This window comes from Ovis aries, chromosome 8 (assembly GCF_016772045.2).
Source record: "Ovis aries strain OAR_USU_Benz2616 breed Rambouillet chromosome 8, ARS-UI_Ramb_v3.0, whole genome shotgun sequence".
Classification (NCBI taxonomy): Eukaryota; Metazoa; Chordata; class Mammalia; order Artiodactyla; family Bovidae; genus Ovis; species Ovis aries.
Genome location: NC_056061.1, coordinates 84,238,341 through 84,260,478, shown reverse-complemented (window position 1 = coordinate 84,260,478; position 22,138 = coordinate 84,238,341). Strand labels below are relative to the sequence as shown.

The window sequence follows — 22,138 nt, the reverse complement described above, 5'->3', positions numbered from 1 at the left end:
GTAAGAATAAATTCGATAATGACCAAAATCAAATTACCAGTAATAAAGGAGGAACAGAAAGTTGGGCAGTGTGATGGCTAGCTGGATCCCCTGCCAATTGGGGATAAAGTAGGCAATTCCAGGAAGAATTATGATTCCAAGGGTGAAGAACATTTGAATCACTATTCCCACAATCCTTCTTTGCTTTGAACCTACTATTTCAGTCACTGAAGGAAAATAAACACAGAGGTTAAGGAAGCTCAATATCAGTTCTAAAACAAAGAAAGAAACAAAGACATTACACCGGTTACATCCATCTGTCAGTATCACCAGGATGCTGTGCAGTGTTTACTGTGCTCCCAAGCCCTCTGGTTAAACCCAGAGCATGCTCAGTCACGCAGTCGTGTCTGACTCTTTGCACCCCCATGGACAGTAGCCCACCAGGCTCCTCGGTGCACGGGATTTCCCAGGCAAGAGTACTGAAGTGGGTTGCCATGTCCTTCTCCAGGGGATCGTCCCAATCCAGGGATTGAACCCGCGTCTCTTGCAGCTCCTGCTTTGCACGTGGAATCTATTGGTTTCTATCTGCCCCTAATCCCATTCTGATCATCCTGGGGTATGCTCCCTTACTGCTGTCCTAAGAGCACAACTAGGAAAACTCACCAAGACTGAGGCTTCCTTAAAAACACTTCATAGCAGTTACCCCGCCTATGCCAGCCATCAACCAGTAGGGCCCCACGAAAAAGATCTGAAAGATCCCCAAAGTGGGCACCCCAAGGAGGGACTGTCCGGCAGTAACAGAAGACAGTGGAAGCCCACAGGTCTGGAGCGATAATCCAAGAAAAGGCTACACGTTTCCCTGGTCACAAGTCCACTGTGACTCTGAGAAAATGCCCATCCCAGACACAACTGGAAAGAGTAACAGCCAGGACCTTCTCCAGTAACAGAAGCAAGGAACAAAGAGAAGTTTTTCTTCCCTTTACAGTCAGAAGCCCATCTTTCTGGGTATAGAAGATAGCAAAGGTTTACAAATGGGGCTCTAATGTTCAGGTCGTATCTCCTGGGTGGTAAAAAGTGCTCCAGTTGTGTGGAAGGAATAGAATCAAAGGAATAATGTTTGAGAGCACAGCGATGTTAGCTCACACTGTGTCATAGAAATAAATGGAAAATGCTTTTAAAATGTTTCAAGGAACTACTGAAATAATCTCTGAGAAAGTAAAGCAAGGGCTTCCCTGGTGGTCCAGAGGTTAAGAATCTGCCTGCCAATACAGGGGACACTGGTTCGATCCCTGATCTGGAAAGATCCCCCATGCCATGGATCAACTAAGTCCAGGTGCCACAACTTCTGAGCCTGTGCCCTGCAACCCATGAGCTGTAACTACTGAGTCCACGTGCTGCAACTTCTGAAGCCCAAGCTCCCTGCAGCCCACGCTCTGCAACAAGAGAAGCACCATGAACGGAAGATGTGCGCCGCAACTCGAGAGAGGCCCATGCACAGCAACACAAACCCAGTGCAGCCAAAAATAAATGATAAAAAGAGAAAAGAAAGCAAAGCAAGAAAGCTGTGACAACAGTATGACCAGAAAGTGCCAGAAAGTGGTTCACCCAGCTTTTTGTGACATTTCATATTAGGTTTTCAAATATATACATAATATATACCAAATACAATGGTGGGAATTTTAATTTCTAAAGACTCAGCGGCTTGTCTCTCACCCTCCTATGTTGCAGCAGTAACCACTGCGGTAGGATTGAAGCGTCCCCAGACTTGCTGGAGGAAGGCTGAGCAGTGGCCCTTCTCACCCCCAAACCCTGATTCTCAAACAGACCAGGAGACGAAGCCAGGTCTTACCGATCACGTAGCAGGTCATCCATGTCCCCTTTCCAAACACGCCTTGTAGGAAGCGGAAGATCACAAACACGGGGAAATTGGGAGCAAACGCCACCACGACACCAGTGACGCCAACACCGAAACAGGATAGCAAGTAAATGACTATTCGGCCGTACCTTTTTGAGAATCAGAGAGGAAGAGGTTACCTTAAACGTTTTTTCCGACACGATGAGAAGACTGTCATTGTAAGTGATGTTAAAAGAACTTCAAGTGCAGAACTTTTGTCCCCTAGAAGTTCCTGATCACCAATGTCAAGGATTACGGAAAGTGCTACGTTTTGCTTTATAGCAAAACCAGGGCAAATAAAAACATATGCCTCTGAAATGACATGATGAAATTTAAAGCACAGAATGCATCCTTTGGGACTGCAGTTTCCAAAAGAGATAAGCTTCTCCATCTCTCCATGTCCTCATCCACAACGCATTCTCCCATTCGATCTCCCTGGTGGCAGCTGGGATGCTTCCTAGCATTTCTGTGGGTGGAGTTAGAGAGAGGCACAGAAAGAAGCGGAAATGGTCATGACGGCCAAGAGGCCTGGCCTTCTATCTTGGCTCAACCATAAGCCAGTCATGCAACTTGGGGTGAATTTCTGGAGAAATTTCCATCAAATTCACACAGTTTCTTGCTTCACAGTGGAGATAAAAGTGGTCTCGGTTTACCTAGGGTTTTAAATTCACTCTCTGCCTTTCCTACTGTCCTCTCAAAGATATGTTGTTGTTTAGTTGCTAAGTTGTGTGTGACTCTTTTGTGACCCTGCAGACGGTAGCCCGCCAGGCTCCTCTGTCCAGGGATTTCCCAGGCAAGAACACTGCAGGTCAGAAAGGGAGGCAGGGAAAAGGAAGCTAGAGTCCTGCTTTCGAACATCCAGGTATCTGCCGTTAGTGTATGCACTGGCTTTTCATTTAAGCACCATTTTCAAACCTTGGATTAGAAATGCCCTGGATATAGAATAATATTTCCATAAATATAAGTGGTACCTAGGATGGGCCAGGAATTTGGATGTCTGCTTGCTCAGTCACTAAGTCATGTCTGACTCTTTGAAACTCCATGGACTATAGCCCACCAGGCTCCTCTGTCCATGGGATTTACCAAGCAAGAATACTGGAGTGGGTTGCCTCCTCCAGGGGATCTTGAACAGGGATCAAACCTGCATCTCTTGCATTGGCAGGCAGATTCTTGATCACTGAGCCACCTGGGAAGCCCCTTACAGATAGGTGACCTACTCCATTGTTTCTTGTCCTTTCCTTCAAGACTATGAGATTGAAGGAGTTGAAAGACGGTCAGCCCTTAGGCAGGGCAAAGGAATATGCGAGACTCTGTCTTCCTCCCCGGAGCACCAGGTCATCTCTGAGGTCAGGTGCCCAGCCCCTCCTGGAATGCAAGTAGGAAAAGCCCACCTCCCCCCAGTAGCTGATTTACTGTAGTTTGAAGATACCTTTACTGACTGTAAACGAGAAACACGCAGCAGCAAAACCTAATGTTTAAATTAGAAAGAGAAACAACAAAATGAAAGAAATACACACTGAAATCCTATAAATCAAACTCAATGGCAGCACCTAGGAGAGAGAGTGATGTGGGGGATGGGAGAGGATTAAGGAAGGGAAGATGAATCGAAAAGGCTGGAAGCAGAAAGCAGGAAAGACACAGATAAGAGAGGGGGAACAGCACCAGGCCCAGAGGATTAGGGAGACATCTCATGTTGAGGAGGGCTGGGGGACAGCTCGAGAAAAAGAAGAGGAAAGAGCAGAAACCAAAGGTTCCACCCATTTTGAAGTCCTGGTCTGCTCAGACAATGACCAACTGCCTACAGGATTTGGGGCGTTTTGTTGGACTTCACTAATTAATTGATGTCGGCAGCTCTGTAAGAGACCCTCCTGGGCTGGGGTGACCATTTTGGCTTCTTTCTGTCCCTTTCTCCTTCTGATTCTACCTACAGACATGCTAGCAAGTGTCAGACAGTAAGCCACATAAGGCCAAGGGCCAGAGCTTTCCTGTCTCTCTCCTAAGCACCACAAGCATTTTCATAGTTAGAATTGAGATAAATGAGTAGTTACACGGGAATACAATAACCAACAATAATGTCTGAAACATTTTGAACAGAGAATGACTGTCTTGAATAAGTGTGTCTGCCATTAACTGGTTTATACTGATGGATGTTCAATAAGAGATAAAATTCTTTTCATGGTTTTTGGAAAACTCTTTTTGCAAAGTTTTCAACTGGAAGACTGTTCAGCATCATGAGTGGGGGCATGAAGACTCTTTTCCAAACGTAGAAAGCATAGCTTCCTAATAGTTAACACGAAACATCTCCCTCTGCGCAGGTACACGTCATCTTCTAGATGTGAAGTGGCTGTCTTACCCATGCCTACCTGTCCGCTGCATAGCCCAAGGTGAACGCCCCGGCCAGGAAGCCCAGGTTCAGGATGGCTTGTGTGAGATCCAGCATCCAAGCATTGACACACACGAGGTCAAACTGGGAAGACAAAGAAACCCATTAGAGACCCATGGCAATGCTCCTCCTCAAGACACCTGATCTGTATCCTTAAACATTTTTGCTTGCATGCTCCTTAAATAAAAACTCTTAAGTGTATCACATAGGTGCTTTTACAGTGATATCTGTCTTCTTTATCAGTTTCACTATCTGCCATCGATTTAATTTTCAGTACACTATAAATGCTGACATTTTAAAACCATTCTCCCAACTGTACTCAGTAGACTACTGTAGCCATGTGACACCTACCATCATCCAGTGAAAACAAGTTCTGCAAGAGTCTAAAATTTGACCCCAGTCTTTTTCCTCTTTGAATTCTTAGTTTCATTCACACATGGATATATCCTGACATTTTATATAGAAAATCTTGTGTTATGTATAGAAATTGGCATTTAATTAACTTTTGTCCTGAGACAATGTTTCTAAATATTAGAATCTTTTCTGATTGGGTTACATTCTAGTTACTTTTAGAACACGATATAAACACGTAAGATAAGATGAATCTTGAAAAACAAGTCCTATCAGGAGTAAGATTTTGTTGGAAATGCACGTCCCCGTTTCTAGAATAAGGTTAAGAAAGCTCAGGGTTTTCCAGCTAGCTCATGTAATCTGTGGTTGAAGGTTGTTTATTACTAGAATGAGTTAGGGCTCAACATCAATTCTATTCCTGATTTTTCATTTTTACAAATTTATATGCCAAGAAAACTTATCTGTATAAATAAATTAATGGGAAGGGAGAGAGTTTTGTTACAGGATTGTTACCCGGTTCTTATTGCTTCCTTCTTAATGCCAAAATTCACAGAACAATCCATCAATAAAATCATTTCTAACTTTGCTGTTAACCAACACACCATTTGAGACTCCCACAGTCTTGCTGTCAGACAAGAAATGGAAACCACCAGGCCTATAAAAAGGTGTTCAATAAAATCATTCAGGCCATTTGCTTTCTTTCCTAGTTACTTCCTTACCAGTATTCCAAATTGTCCCACTGGTTCCCCACAGGTTTTAAAACCCCAGGTCAGTACATCATAGTAAGATGGGAGAGAGGTAGGGGAAGGACATTAAGAAAAGATCTTTATCCTCATCAACTATATAGCCTCAGACATCCATTTTGGACATGTGTGAGCTGAGGCTCTGAAAGCTGATTCCTTCTGAAGACTCCAGACCCCCCACCACCTGACCATCTCTGCACACCTGGGGCAAATGGCATGCTTGCCCCAACATGAAGAGCACTGCTCGAGACTGCAGTGTGACACGAAAATTAATGTTATTGGGATAAGAATTGTGAGTGGTCTTATAGATACAGATTCATAAGCAAACTGCAATATTTATTTATAGAACCTGAATTCTTGTCTTGGTCCCACAGCTAATGTATGACCTGTTGACTAATATAGCTAAAAAGAAGAAGCTGGAAGCTGAGAGTTGTAGCTTGCACCCCTCCAACATCTGAAATACCAGACAATGCATAGAAGATGTTCAATATGTTGTCCAGGTGGCATCATAGTGCTTTAGAAGCTAAGTTATCATAACACTTTAACCACTTAAACTAGTTAAGTTGGCTGGAAAGAAAAGAAGCTGGAAAAAAGAAGACTCAGGGCAGTAGTAGCTGGCCCACTTCATAGAGCCACTGAAAAGATTTATGGAGACTAAAGAAGTAAGAGTCTCATGTCTGACTCTTTGCGACCCCATGGATTATAGCCCGCCAGGCTGCTCTGTCCCTGGAATTCTCCAGGCAAGAATATTGGAGTGGCGTGCCATTCGCTTTTCCAGGGGATCTTCCCAGCCCAGGGACTGAACCCGGGTCTCCTGCATTGCAGGCGGATTCTTTACCATCTGAGCCACCAGGGAGGCCCCCAAAGAAGTAAGAAAATACACACATATGCATAGTAGTTGTAACTTAAAAGGGATTTATCATTAATATAGGTGCTGGTTTTCAAGGCACAACAATTTCATTTTAAGTAAACTTACAGGTGATTATTCATCTGAAATAGTTTCTCATTGGAATTAAGCACGTAAAGAATGCAACTAGAATTAAAGCATGTAAAATCTCAGAAATCAAACAGCAGATTTAACTGCCAGAGAAAACGTTCTGACTCAGAAAATATGCTGATATCAGCCAATGTCAAATATAAACTCCTGAACAGTAGAAGCTGCTTCCTCCAGCTGAGCTTCAGACTCCTGGATTAGCCGTATATATAGGAATGTTTCTCCAGTATGACCCAGTGAGGCCCAGCAAGAGTAAGCCTTTTAATGAACATATTTAGCTCCTTTTGAATTGTGTGAATTAAGATGCCCCTAAATACTTTTTAAATACACAAAAAACATTCTTTAATATAAAATTGATGACATTTTTAACTCCCCCATAAGAGGAGCTACCAAAAAAAGAGTTTTTTCCCATATTTCCTACGACAATAAAATTAATTTAAATGTTTAAGTGGTTAATGTGCTATGATAACTTAATTTCTATAGCACTCTGATACCATCTGGATCACATATGGAGCATCTTCTATGCTCTGCTCTGTATTACAGATGTTCAGTTCAGTTCAGTCGCTCAGTTGTGTCCGACTCTGCGACCCCAAGGACTGGAGCATGCCAGGCTTCCCCGTCCATCACCAACTCCCAGACCTGCTCAGACTCGTGTCCATGGAGTTGGTGATCCGACCATCTCATCCTCTGTTGCTGCTGCTGCTGCTGCTAAGTCGGTTCAGTTGTGTCCGACTCTGTGCGACCCCATCGGCAGCCCACCAGGCTCCCCCATCCCCGGGATTCTCCAGGCAAGAACACTGGAGTGGGTTGCCATTTCCTTCTCCAATGCATGAAAGTGAAAAGCGAAAGTGAAGTCGCTCAGTCGTGTCCGAGCCGGTGGACTGCAGCATTCTCTGTTGGGGGAGTGCAAACTACCATTCTCAGAATCCCGGGCCAGCAGGGCCCGGTTAGGTTCTGCCAGTAGGGGGCGCTGGTGCAGGATGAGCAGGAGGAGGGAGGCAGTGGCGGCAGCACTGCCTCCAACTGTAGCAAGGACCACCAGCAGTACTAGACCCCCTGGAGGAGGGCGTGCAACCCACTGCAGCATTCTTGCCTGGAGACTCCCATGGACAAAGGAGCCTGGTGGGCTACAGCCCATGGGGTCGCAAAGAGTCAGACACAGCTGAGTGACTGCACGCCCAGCGCTTCTAATCACTCCCTGGCTCCATGGGGGCGAAGCGAAAGGACCCCCAGGCTCTGAGATGCTGTGGAGCAGGGCAGGGGGTCTGCAGGAGCTGTCCCCTCCTTGCTTTTCTGGCTTTTCCAAAACAGCTAAAATCTACATCTTTTTTTTTTTTTTTAACCCCTTCCTGCTTTATATACCTGGTTTCTTTCTTTCTTTCTTTTTTTATGACTGAGAGCCTGCTATCTTTCAAAAGCATGTGTGTGTGTGTAATAGTTGCTCGGTCATGGCCAACTCTTTGCGACCCCATGGACCGCAGACCACCAGGCTTCTCTGTCCATGAGATTTTCCAGACAAGGATACTGGAGTGGGTTGCCATTTCCTTCTCCAGGGCATCTTTCCACCCAGGGATCGAACCCGGGGGTCTCCTGCACTGCAGGCAGATTCTTTAACACCTGAGGTACAAGGGAAACCCTTCAACAGCATAAAGTAAATTAATTTAAACAAATTACACACCTGGAAAGAAATGCCTGTGCGTGAAAGTGCACGTGTACACACACACACACACACACACACACACACACACACACACAGGTTTTCAGCGCAGGGAACAGACACTGCAGTCACAAGACTGAAGGGCTTGGTTTTGACTCTTGTTCGCACAGTTGGGAGGCAGACTCCTGTCTCCTGGGGCGGGCGCATCATAATTAGTTATGAGCTCGCTGTCTGCTGCCCAAACAGCTCTGGGTCTGAGACGTTTTTGTGCCTAAAGAGAGGTTGGCAGGCACTGAACCCAATGAATGTTATAGGCTAAGGACCTTTTCCTGAAAAAAAGGTACTAAAATTTTGTTGTAGTTTCCAGAGAGACCTAAAACCCATCTCTTGTCAGAACTAACTGAATCAAAGACACCAACATTTATGTCTGTCCTAAGGCAGTCTACCAAGAACAAGTGAAGCATCTCCTTTTTTATAACTGTACACATTTTAAATTATTTTTAAATGCTCATAAATCCATTGTACCCATCCTGTTAATTTTCCTTTAAAATAACTTTTATTTAAATTTCAACTCATCTCTACACAAGGAAAATTACTCCCCTTGGCACGAGCAGAAAGCCAATCAGATAAGGATTCAAGCAACTGTTTATGGAATTCTGGAAGGATCTCATCATTTCATTTGCAGAAAGCACAACTCTAGCTTAATTAGATCATTTCAAAGGGCTTCCAACCAAGTGCTTTTCTTAGCTTTTCCTAGATGTTAAAATCCAAACAGACATTATGTCAACTTGAGTTGCAATGATAAAATGCTGAATCAGGTCATTGTCAGCTATACGCTCAAGTTTTGATGTCTCAATTATCCTCAGAACCAGGGCAACAGAATGTCTTCAATACACAAAGGTCAAAGGGAAGAAGTAAGGTGAAAATAATGCAAGGATGCAAAAGGCAGGAGTTCAGGAGGAGGGGGCTTGCCTGCTCCTGAAGCCACAGGGAGTGACCCCTGCCTTATTCCTAGTGTGAGAAGAGCGCCCCCTCCATCCTCCACCAAGCAAGTATTTCAAAGTCTCAACATCAGTTTCAAAGACTCACTCCCTGGGGAAGAAACTGAAATATTTGGGTGGCGAGGGCCTGGACTTGTCCACAACACATCATGCTTTCTCCTGCCCAATGTCTGGCAACCAGATAAGGCTGAGATTCAGACATTAGAAAAGTCCGTGTTGAGGACCTTCCACGTAGGTGAAAAATCCACTGCATCGCCTAGAGCAGGATGAACAGGATGGAGAGCTGGACTTTTCCCTAGATGTGCTGAACAAATTCTCACACAAGAGAGTCTAAGTTGAGAGGACATCACAGTATTTGACTCCAGCCACGCCCATGAAACACAGTATTCATTCTCCGTATTGTTGTGGGAGAAAGAGAAGTTGCTGAAATTGAATGATAAGCTCCGAGTGCCTCTGCTTTGATTTTCTCAGGATGTGTTGTAAATCGAGCCATTCCTCATCAGCTCTCAGTTAGAAATCAACAGCCAACAAACTTCATCAGTGTTATCAACATCATGTACACCTTTGGTTTGCCCACCAGGTGTGGGGTGCCTCTGGCTACATTTAGCACCAGCCAATCACACATTGATGCCATGGATGGATTCCATTTCTGATCAACAAGCTGCCATCACAGAGCCTATTAATGGTTTAAAATACTGTAATCATAGGGACTTCCCTGGTGATCCTGTGGTTAAGACGCCACACTCCCAGTGTAGAAGTCCTGGGTTTGACCCCTGGTTGGGGAACTAGATCCCACACGCTGCAAATAAGAGCTTGCACGTGGCAACTAAAAAGATCCTGCATGCTGCCACAAAGACCAAGGATTCCATATGATGCAACTAAGACCTGGAGCCGCCAAACAAATAGATATTTTTAAAACACTGCAATCACAAAGAAAATCATTTGGGTTGGATCTCCACGAGGGGAAAGCATGTCATTTTTAATCCTAGTTTTAATAAAAATTTCTTTAAATGTTCTGATAGCATTATTTGGGTATTATTGGGGTATACCAAAATTTTCCTGCTTTTCTGATCTGTGTGAGCCGTCATGATGAGCTGCAGGTATGGAAACTGATCATAAGTATTTAAAGCTTCCAGTGGTGTGTTGGCATCCCACAGATGAGGCCAGGAGGAATACCAGCTCAGGCTTCATTTCTGCCTCCATGGGGAGCTTATTACATGACTCAGAGCTGTTGTTTAGTCGCTAAGTTATGTTCGACTCTTTCGAGAGCCCATGGACTGTAGCCCACCAGGCTCCTCTGTCCATGGGATTTCCCAGCAAGAATACTAGAGAGGGTTGCCATTACCTTCTCCAGCGGATCTTCCCAACCCAGGGATCAAACCTGGGTCTCCTGAATTGGCAGGAAGATTCTTTACCACTGAGCCACCAGGAGCCAGGGTAGCTTATGGGAAGCAAACCTAGGGCAATTGAGATTTAAACTGAATGGGACTGACTAAATGCAAGAGGGCTTCAGTGAAAGACATGACTGGTGGGAATCCAGAGCAATCAGATTCATGGAGAAAGTGGGACATAAACAAAGCCTTCAATAATGAGCTGCATCTAGAAGGGAAACAAAGGGGAAAGAAGGGTGTTTGAGCAGGGCGATGGGCAACCTAGGCACAGGGACCAAAGCACACGTGCCAGTGAGGTCCATATCTGCCTGCAGGAGAGAGGGTGGCAGGCTCAGACTTAAAGCTGAATGACCACCTGTGTCTATGCCTCCAGTGGGGCAGGGGACAATGGGACAGAGTTTCTTACTCAGAAAACCAGAGGCATTAAGAGCGCTCATAACAAAGGAGGAGAAAGATCTAAAGGATAGAGGAAGAGTCTGGAAGGTTGCAAATGGAAAGGCCCAGAGTGGAAGCCCTAACCCCAGGACAGAACAAGATTACAGGGAGAGGAGAGCAAGACCCGGAGTCAAGAAACCCAAGAGTCTGCAACAGTCGCCTAGAACAGGCGATGACTGGTGTAAAGTGGCACCGCCGTGTGATGCCAGGTTTACAGAGTGTCACTTGTCCTACAGCCACTCTCCAAGGTCAATAATAGTCACACTTTCATATTTATAGAAGCTTCCCCAGTAACTCAGCTGGTAAAGAATTCGCCTACAGTGCAGGAGACCCTGGTTCGATTCCTGGGTCAGGAAGATCCCCTGGAGAAGGGAAAGGCTACCCACTCCAGTATTCTGGCCTAGAAAATTCCACGGACTGTGTAGTCCATGGGGTCACAAAGAGTCAGACATGACTGAGCAACATTCACTTTTCACATAGAGTCAAGCAAACAAACTTGGAAATAGCATGGAGAGATGGCCTTTAAATGCACAGCTTTCTGTCCGAGCTTGCGAAACTGGAAGAAGGGAGAAAGCTTAATTTACTCGGATAATAGTCACGCCTCATTATTTATTAAGACCTTCATGACTCACCTCCAAACCTTAGACGTTCAACCTGTTTTATTTCTTTGTAGCGAAGACAAGCAATTACTCATCCGAAAATGTTTACGATTTCTCTAAAGAACTGAGACCATCTGAGGACAAGACAAAGCTGACTGGCTCTGAATCTGTACAGACTCAAGAACAGACGCGCCGTGGCTCTGGAGTCAGCCCAGGAGTCTTGATCAAACCCCTTCTAACTTTGTGTCCCTTGGCAATTCTCTTAATGTCTTTTTTAAAAATATAAATTGATTTATTTTTATTTTTGGCGGTGCCGGGTCTCTGCTGCTGCATGGCTTTCCTCCAGTCGTGGGGAGCAGGGGCCGCTCTCGAGCTGTGGCGGGCAGGCTTCTCCCTGCAGCGGCTTCTTTTGTTGTGGAGCACTGGCTCTAGGGCTCGCAGGCCTCAGAAGTGGCTGCGCGTGAGCTCAGAGTTGTGGCTCCGGGGGTCCAGAGCACAGGCTCAGTAGTTGCCGTGCGTGGGCTTAGTTGCTCTGTGGTATGTGGGATCTTCCTGGATCCAGGATCAAACCTGTGGCTCCTGCATTGCCAGGTGTATTCTCCACCACCGAGCCACCAGGAAAACCCTCTTAACGTCGTTAACCTCTCTGGGTCCCTGTCTATAAAATGAGCGTGAGAACTGGACTGATGCTGTCACTATCAGATAGTATATCTAAAGTACTCAGTATAATGCTCGAGACATTAAATACCCAAAAAATGTTCCCGACTACCTTATGGTTAGCGATCTAACAACAATGATGTTGTTGTTCAGTTTACTAAGTCGTGCCCCACTCTTTGTGATCCCATCGACTGCAGCACACCAGGCTTCCCTGTCCTTCACTATCTCTTGGAGTTTGCTCAAATTCATGTTCATAGAGTCAGTGATGCCATCAAACCATTTCATCCTCTGTCGTCCCCTTCTCTTCCTGCCCTCAGTCTTTCCCAGCATCAGAGTCTTTTCCAATGAGTCAGTTCTTTGCATCAGGTGGCTAAAGTATTGGAGGTTCAGCTTTAGCATCATTCCTTCCAAAGAACACCCAGGACTGATCTCCTTTAGGATGGATCTCCTTGCAGTCCAAGGGACTCTCAAGAGTCTTCTCCAACACCACAGTTCAAAAGCATCAATTCTTCAGTGCTCAGCTTTCTTTATGGTCCAACTCTTACATCCATGCATGACTACTGGAAAAACCATAGTGTTGACTAGAAGGACCTTTGTTGGCAAAGTGATGACTCTGCTTTTTGTTATGCTGTCTAGGTTTGTCATAGCTTTTCTTCCAAGGAACAGTGTCTTTTAATTTCGTGATGATGATAATAAATACCATAATGAATGGTTTTAAAATGTAGTTTTCAACACTGACTGCTTGTTACAATGACTGGGAATAAGTGAAAACCAGCCTAAGCTCTACTCCAGACCAATTAAATCAGAATCCAGTCTAACAAGCAGGTGAGTTTGAAAATCCTGGAGAGCCATAGAAGTTATAAGTATACAAGTTACACGCCTGCTGAGGGTAGTTAATTTTCACATACTATGCTGGGTTGGCTAACATCCCCCAGCCTTCACCCAGGTGATGTCAATCTGGAACCTCAGAAAATTACTCTATTTGGAAATAGGGTCTTCAGTTCAGTTAGTTCAGTTCAGTCGCTCAGTTGTGTCTGACTCTTTGCAGCCCCATGAATCGCAAAGCATGCCAGGCCTCCCTGTCCATCACCAACTCCCAGAGTTCACTCAAACTCAACATCCATTGAGTCGGTGATGCCATGCAACAATCTCATCCTCTGTCGTCCCCTTCTCCTCCTGCCCCTAATCCCTCCCAGCATCAGAGTCTTTCCCAGTGAGTCAACTCTTCCCATAAGCAGGTGTAATTAGTTAAGATGAGGTCATACTGGCTCAGGGTGGGCTCTAATGTAATGACTGGTGTCCTTGTAAGAAGAGGAGTCAGAGACCCAGACAAACACATTGCAGTGAGGGGCCACACCTTGGGAAGACATAAGGAGAGACTGGAATGATGCGTCGACGAGCTAAAGACCACCAAGAACGGCCAGTGTATTTGTTTGTAGGGTTGTCATGACAAAGTATGGCTTTAGGCAACAGAAATATATTCTCCTACATTTTGGAGGCCAGACGTCTGAGAGTAAGGTATCAACAGAGTTAGTTTCTTCTGAGGCCTCTCTTAGCTTGAAGACAGGCATCTTCTCACTAGGTCTTTACATGGCCTTCCCCTCTGTGTGTCTGTGTACTGATCTCCATCTAACAAGGTCATCAGTCATCTGAATCAGGGCCCACTGAAACGACTTCATTTCAATTTAATTTCCCCTTCTGTTATTGCTGTTCAGTCACTAAGTCATGTGCAACTCTTTTGGGACCCCATGGACTATAGCCCACCAGGCTCCTCGGCCCATGGGGTTTTCCAGGCAAGAATACTGCAGTGGGTTGCCATTCCTCTCTCCAGGGGGTCTTCCAGATGCAGGGATCGAACCCGCAGCTCTTGCATCTCCTGCATCGGCAGGTGGGTTCTTTACCCCTAGTGCCACCTGGGAAGCCCTTGAAGACCGCAGACCTGTCGACACCAGAAGGCTGATGCTCACGACTCTGGAAATACCAGCTTACGACATCTCCATCAGTCAATCAGAAGAAGGTCCGTGAGCAGGGCATGCACACTGTCACCCCCTTCCTCACCTTGCCTTTAAAGACCCTTCTCTGAAAGCCATCAGGGGATTTGGATCTTTTGAACATGAGCTACAGTAGACATCACTCTTTCCTTCACCACAGCCCTGTGCAAATAGACTGGCTTTATTGTCGGTTCAAGTTTGGTTTGGTAACAGGATAACTTTTAACTATTAGTGTCTGAGATACTATGCTCATCTAAATTTCCTACAACAGTGTTCATTTAAAGTGGCACACAATATCTGACTCATATTTGTGCCAGTATTCTCTGTCCTGGAGAATACTGGAGTGGGTTGCCATTCCCTTCATGGACAGTCTTCTGATTGACTGATGGTGAGGTCACAAGCTGGTATTTCTGGAGTCATGATCATCAACCTTCTGGTGTCAACAGGTCTGCGGTCTTCAAGGAATTCTCAGGTGGAAATAGAGGTAAAGAACCCACCTGCCGATGCAGGAGATGCAAGAGCTGCGGGTTCAATCCCTGCATCTGGAAGATCTCCTGGAGAAAGGAATGGCAACCCACTCCAGTATGTACTAGGCGCTTCCCTGGTGGCTCAGAGGTTAAAGCGTCTGTCCAATGCGGGAGACCTGGGTTCAATCCCTGGGTTGGGAAGATCCCCTGGAGAAGGAAATGGCAACCCACTCCAGTATTCTTGCCTGGAGAACCCCATGGACGGAGGAGCCTGGTGGGCTACAGTCCACGGGTCACAAAGAGTCGGACACGACTGAGCGACTTCATTTTCACTGTCTGTCCTGGAGACCGAGGTCAGCCTTGAGTGTTGGTGATGAGTTGACTTCTCAGATACCCTGTTCTGTGATATTAACCATGTTCACCTGTGTTCAGCTGCTCAGTCATGTCTTGACTTGTTGCGATCCCATGGACTGTAGCCCGCTAGGCTCCTCTGTCCATGGAATTCTTCAGGCAAGAATACTGGGGTGGGTTGCCATTTCCTCCTCCAGCGGATTGTCCCGACCCAGGCATCGAACCTACACCTCCTGCATTGGCAGGGGTTTTTTTTTAACACTCTGCCACCTGGGAAGCCCCGATAGTAACCATACATAACACTGATACTTGATGTTCAAGCTTCAAGGCAGAGGCCTCCCAAAATGGGTCTGCTCAGCATGTGTCTTTACGAGATATCACTAAAATAATAATCTATCTTAGAATAATAACAGGTCCTACATGTGGTATTAGGGAGGAGTGCCTTGGAAATGAGATGATCCTTCCTTTGATTAAAATCTTTAATAGCTGCTCACTTTTTAGAGAAGAAAGTGCAGGCTTTTTATTACAGCTTTCAAAGCTCTTCCCATAGCGCCTCAACACATTTTCCAGCCTTACCACCCATCACTCTTGGCTGCACTGGCCTGTTTGCCCCCATTTGAGTTATTTTTACCTTTGTGTACTTCCAGCTGTTTTCTCCGTCTGGAACACCATTTTCCCATCTCTTCTCTGTCAGATAAAAATCCCACTCCTTCCTTCTTCAAGACCTAGATAAAACACCCCCCCCCCCCCGCCTTGGATTGGCGACACCGTACCTACCAGATCCTTCATGAAAATCTATTTCAGTGAGCTCCAGGGGTCACATACCTTAACTGTGACCACATAGCCTGAATTTTCTAGAAAAGTCATAATTTTCTCTGTCTCTAAGGGGAACTTGTCACTTCTCCTACTAGAGGTCCCTGTTTTGGAATGGATAAACTCATTTACTACAACACTATCATGCTGTATTGTCAAATAAAAAAGATCTGAAAAATAAAACGACTGTTTTTAAAAAAATCATTGCCCATACGTTTAGAAACTATTTTGTATTTTAGCAACACGGTGAATGAATATAAATTAGAAAAACAACCAGTTATTGTTGGTTTTGTCCAGTTGCTAAGTTGTGTCAGAATCTTTGCCACCCCATGAACTTCAGGACACCAGGATTCCCTGCCCTTCACTATCTCCCATAGTCACCTGCAATTCCACTCAATCATGAATATTTTTCTATGCTTGCTCATGCATATATATACACACACACGTGTTTTTAAAAGACAAGGTCGTATTCATCTACTGTTTTATTCGCTTTTTGTTTTTCTACTATCTTACACAGTCTGTATGGGATTTGTGAGTTTGTGAATCTCTTTTCCATACCATCACTATAAACGGCTACATTTAGTCTATTGTATACGTGATCATAATTATTAAACCTATTCAGTTCAGTCGCTCAGTCCTGTCCGACTCTTTGTGACCCCATGAATTGCAGCACGCCGGGCCTCCCTGTCCATCACCAACTCCCGGAGTTCACCCAAACTCATGTCCATCAAGTCGGTGATGCCATCCAACCGTCTCATCCTCTGCTGTCCCCTTCTCCTCCTGCCCTCAATCCGCCCAACATCAGAGTCTTTTCCAATGAGTCAACTCTTCACATGAGGTGGCCAAAGTATTGGAGTTTCAGCTTTAGCATCATTCCTTCTAAAGAACACTCAGGACTGATCTCCTTCAGAATGGACTGGTTGGATCTCCTTGCAGTCCAAGGGACTCTCAAGAGCCTTCTCCAACACCACAGTTCAAAAGCATCAATTCTTCGGCGCTCATGGTCCAACTTTCACATCCATACATGACCACTGGGAAAACCATAGCCTTGACTAGACAGACCTTTGTTGGCAAAGTAATGTCTCTGCTTTTGAATATGTTATCTAGGTTGGTCATAACTTTCCTTCCAAGGAGTAAGCGTCTTTTAATTTCATGGCAGCAGTCACCATCTGCAGTGATTTTGGAGTCCCCAAAAGTAAAGTCTGACACTGTTTCTCCATCTATTTGCCATGAAGTGATGGGACCAGATGCCATGATCTTCATTTTCTGAATGTTGAGCTTTAAGCCAATTTTTTCACTCTCCTCTTTCACTTTCATCTAGAGGCTTTTTAGTTCCTCTTCACTTTCTGCCAAAAGGGTGGTGTCATCTGCATATCTGAGGTTATTGATATTTCTCCTGGCAATCTTGATTCCAGCTTGTGCTTCTTCCAGTCCAGCATTTCTCATGATGTACTCTGCATAGAAGTTAAATAAGCAAGGTGACAATATACAGCCTTGACATACCCTTTTCCTATTTGGAACCAGTCTGTTGTTCCATGTACAATTCTAACTGTTGCTTCCTGACCTGCATTTAGGTTTCTCAAGAGGCAGGTCAGGTGGTCTGTATTCCCATCTCTCTCAGAATTTTCCACAGTTTATTGTGATCCACACAGTCAAAGGCTTTGGCATAGTCAATAAAGCAGAAATAGATGTTTTTCTGGAACTCTCTTGCTTTTTCCATGATCCAGCGGATTTTGGCAATTTGATCTCTGGTTCCTCTGCCTTTTCTAAAACCAGCTTGAACATCAGGAAGTTCATGGTTCACGTATTGCTGAAGCCTGGCTTGGAGAATTTTGAGCATTACTTTACTAGCATGTGAGATGAGTGCAATTGTGCGGTAGTTTGAGCATTGTTTGGCATTGCCTTTCTCTGGGATTGGAATGAAAACTGACCTTTTCCAGTCCTGTGGCCACTGCTGAGTTTTCCAAATTTCCTGGCATGTTGAGCGCAGCATTTTCACAGCATCATCTTTCAGGATTTGAAACAGCTCAACTGGAATTCCATCACCTCCTCTACCTTTGTTCGTAGTGATGCCTTCTAAGGCCCACTTGATTTCACATTCCAGGATGTCTGGCTCTAGGTGAGTGATCACACTATTGTGATTATCTGGGTCATGAAGATCTTTTTTGTACAGTTCTTCTGTGTCTTCTTGTCACCTCTTCTTAATATCTTCTGCTTCTGTTAGGTCCATATGATTTCTGTCCTTTATCGAGCCCATCTTTGCATGAAATGTGCCTTTGGTATCTCTAATTTTCTTGAAGAGATCTCTAGTCTTTCCCATTCTGTTCTTTTCCTCTATTTCTTTGCATTGATCACTGAGGAAGGCTTTCTTATCTTTCCTTGCTATTAAACCTATTATTAGACCATAAATATTAAACCTATTCTTTATAATGGATAAGAGAGTAGGTAGTTTTAAGTTTTTCACCATTATAGAAATACACTGAAAGCCTTATTCTAAAAAAGAAATGAAAAATCTGAGTTTTGAAATATAATCAAGTCATATCAAGCAAAATATAGACATTTGGGGATGAAAGATTAAATTATAACTTCAAGAAAAATTCCAGTTGCTTTGTTAGCCTTCTTATTTGCCAGTTATTATAAAACAAGTTTTGAAAAATATTATGTAAAGCAGCCTGCTAAGTTGCAGTTTCTTTTGTAAAACTATTATCAGACCCCTAAAATAAACACTTGAGCACATTCCATAGAAATCCATTTTTTTCCAACAAAGTTTTTCAATCCTAGTTTTTAAGAAAATAAAATGTAGGATCTGTTTATATTAGCCTCATTGTTAATTAGAGTGATCAGAGGAGTGATCTTCTTGGAGTTGATTTTGTAATAATTAGGAAATGTAGAGACATTTTAAAGGACATAATAAATATACTAAAATGACTCAACATTTTGGAGACAAAGCTGTCCAGACTGCACAATGGGAAAAATAAAAACAGATGACATAGTCTGCATATATAGGTCAGATATATTTGTGAGCACAAGTAATAAACAATGAGATACAAATCAGAAACAAGAAGTTCAGAACTCCTTGATTCTTATTACGACTGTAACTGCAGTTATTCGTGGGGGTTGATTTGTATTTGAACATACAACAATTGCTACCAAAAATGAGCCCACTGTTTGATCATTGTAAGTACAGAGGGCCAAACAAAACACACAGAACTTATCCTTGGAAACACGACAATGTTTAAAACCAATAATAAACATGTCCATGCCTTTTTGTGATTCTTCGGTTTGGGGAAAGGAAGGTATCAAATTAACTTATCATGAAGCAAGATGTGGGGACTATTACAGGTGCAAAAAGCAGTTCTATCTTATGTAGTTGGCATTTTGAAAATGGTACCAGGAGATATTTTGCTACTAAAAATTGTCCTTAAATACAGACAAAGATATTTGGCAGTTTTCTGGACTGTAGGACGTTATGGAACCTACAGGAAGGATTTATAAGCCATCTGATTGCAGTTTGGGTGAAACAGATAGAGGAAAACTACTAAAAATAATAACAATAATAAGTCCCACAATGAGTTTAACCATCCCTTATAGGAAAATAAACACATGACCTTCTCTGTCCTTTGCAGAGAAAGACAGACTCCCCTGCTCACACCTCCCATGTGAGGGTTTGACACAGACATTTTCAAAATCTGCCGTCTTGAGATGTCAAGGACTTCCTGATATATATTACAGTCCATCAGGCATGCCTTGAAGAGGAATTCTAGGGTCAAGAAGACCCATCACATCTTATGAGATTTCAGGTTGTGTGTTTCAAACACTGTTTCTCCTTTTGGAAACCACCATTACCAAAGATTTTCATTCTGGTCAGAACATGGAGTGCCACACACACCTTTTAAAGCCTGCCAAAGCCCATACTTTCTAATAGAACTCACTCTTATGACACAGGCCACCAAGCTAAAGAAACACCAGCAATAGTGCCGCATAAAAATCTACCTCCCCAGAATATAAAAACTGGCCTTTGGTATTTTCCCACCTTAATGCTTATCTTTTTCAATCTTCTAAAAAAAATCATTGATTTTGCTATGAATATTAAAAAGCCATGTTCTCTGTAAAGCAATTATCCTTCAATAAAAATAAATAAATAAAAACCATGTTTTAATCCTATCACTTCTTTTTGACTTTGACACATCATTCTAGAATTTTCAGAACCTTAGTTTTTGCTCACATCAAAACCCAGGACACTGAATAGATAGTTTGGAAGGTCTGTGCTTCCCTGTTCTGATATTTTCTGTCCTGTGAACACGGAATGAGTGTCAGAAACACCAGGTGACTCATAACAGCAAAGCAATTCCTGTTAGCTTAGAAAAGAAACAACGTACAGTGAGAAACTTTAGAGGAGAAACAGAACATTATATAAATCAACACGAAAAGCAGAAGGTACTGTTAGCAAAAGTCACTAAATGACCACAAAGTTTAAAAATGGCATTGAAACATGTATAATGTCATATAAAACACGAATCGCCAGTCTAGGTTTGATGCAGGATACAGGATGCTTGGGGCTGGTGCACTGGGATGACCCAGAGGGATGGTATGGGGAGGGAGGTGGGAGGGGGGTTTCAGGACTGGGAACACGTGTACAACCATGGTGGATTTTGCTGATGTATGGCAAAACCAATACAATACTGTAAAGTAAAATAAAAAAAATAAATAAAATAAAAATGGTAAATTGACTCAAACAAACAAAAAAGCTTTGTGTCAAAGAATATACAATGGGGGAAAGGCAGTCTCCTCAGCAGGTGGTGTTGGGAAAGTTGGACAGCTACATGCAAATCATGGAAGCTATAACACATCCTCACAGCGCACACAGAAATAAACTTGAAATGGCTTAAAGACTTAAGTGTAAGATAAGACACCATAAAACTCCTAGAAGAGAATCTATGCAAACTTTCTCTGACATAAATCATACCAGTGCTTTCCTAGGTCAGTCTCCCAAGGCAATAGAAATACTAGCAAAAGTAAACAGATGGAGCCTGTTCAAACATAAAAGGTTTGCACATCAAAGGCAACCATAAGCAAAATGAAAAGACATCTTATGTATAGCCTGGGATAAAATATTTGCAAATGATGCAACAGATAAGGGATTACTTTCCAAAATATGCAAACAGCTCCTACAATTCAATAAAAAAAACAACCCAGTCGAAAAATAGGCACAAGATCTAAATAGACATTTCTCCAAAGAAAGCAGACAGATGGCCAATAGGCACATGAAAAGATGCTCATCATTGCTAAGTACTGAAAAACACAAATCAAAACTATAATGAGGTACCACCTCACATCGGTCAGACTGGCCATCATTAAAAAGCCTACAAATAACAAATGCTGGAGAGGGTGTGGATCAAGGGGAACCCTCCTACGTTGTTGGTAAGAAAATAAATGGGTGCAGCCACCGTGGAGAACAGTATGGAGGTTCCTCAAAAAAGTAAAAATAGAGCTACCATATGACCCAGAAACCCCACTCCTGGGATATATCTAATTGAAAACTCTAATTCAAAAAGATACCTGCACCCCTATATTCATAGTAACACTATTTACAGTAGCCAAGACATGGACACAACCTAAATATCCATCAACAGATAAATGGCTAAAGAAGGTGTGGGGTGTGTGTGTGTGTGTGTGTGTGTGTGTAATAGAATATTAGCCATAAAAACAAAACAAGGCCATGTGCAGCAACATGGGTGGGCCTAGAGATTAGCTAGGATTAGATTAGCATACTAAGATGAGCACACTTGCACACTAAGTGAAGTATGTGAGACAGAGACAAATAGCATATGATATCACTCATATCATACGGAATCTATGAAAGCAGACACGAATGAACATATCTGTGAAATAGAAACAGACAGACAGATGCAGAGAACAGATCTGTGGTTGCCAGAAGAGGAGGAGGGAAGGACTGGGAGTTGGGGGTGAGCAGATGCAAACACACGTTCAGAACGGATAAACAGCAAGGTCCCGCTGCACAGCACAGGGAATTACAGTCAACGTTCTGTAGCAAACCGTAATGGCAAAGAATAGGAAAATAATATGGATATGGATAACCGAGTCGCTTTGCTGTACAGCAGAAATTAAGCACAACTTCATCAATCAACTATACTTCAGTAAAATTTGAAAAAGTATCTTTGCACCAAAACTAAGCTTTCTCAGCAGCATCTGCAGATGGCTTCTTCCTCCACCAGTGTCTTGTGCTAGCTTTGTTTGTTTTGTTTTGTTTTTTGTTCTCTTGGTGGTTTATATTTGAGATCAAGAATCAGTGGGATTTGACAATAGGCTTATTTTCATAACATTTCCAATTGTTGAGAATCAGGAAAAGAGGCTTGAGAAAACTTTCATGTCAGGAGAGTCTCAGCCAGGATTTTTGGTAGAGCACTTCAG

The 22,138-nt window shown here is 43.5% G+C and overlaps 1 protein-coding gene across 2 annotated transcripts in view; it reads right to left on the bottom strand.

Annotated features, from left to right (window-relative positions):
* The window catches only part of SLC22A3 (solute carrier family 22 member 3), a 99,478-nt gene that overhangs the window by 54,938 nt on the left and 22,402 nt on the right, over nt 1-22,138 (bottom strand). For both annotated transcript variants that reach the window (XM_012183210.4, XM_060419313.1), the window contains exons 2-4: nt 4,237-4,340; nt 1,829-1,983; nt 38-206 (exon numbers count right to left, since the gene is read on the bottom strand). In XM_012183210.4, coding sequence (XP_012038600.3) covers nt 38-206; nt 1,829-1,983; nt 4,237-4,340 — 428 coding nt within the window. The remainder of the gene's footprint in view (nt 1-37; nt 207-1,828; nt 1,984-4,236; nt 4,341-22,138) is intronic.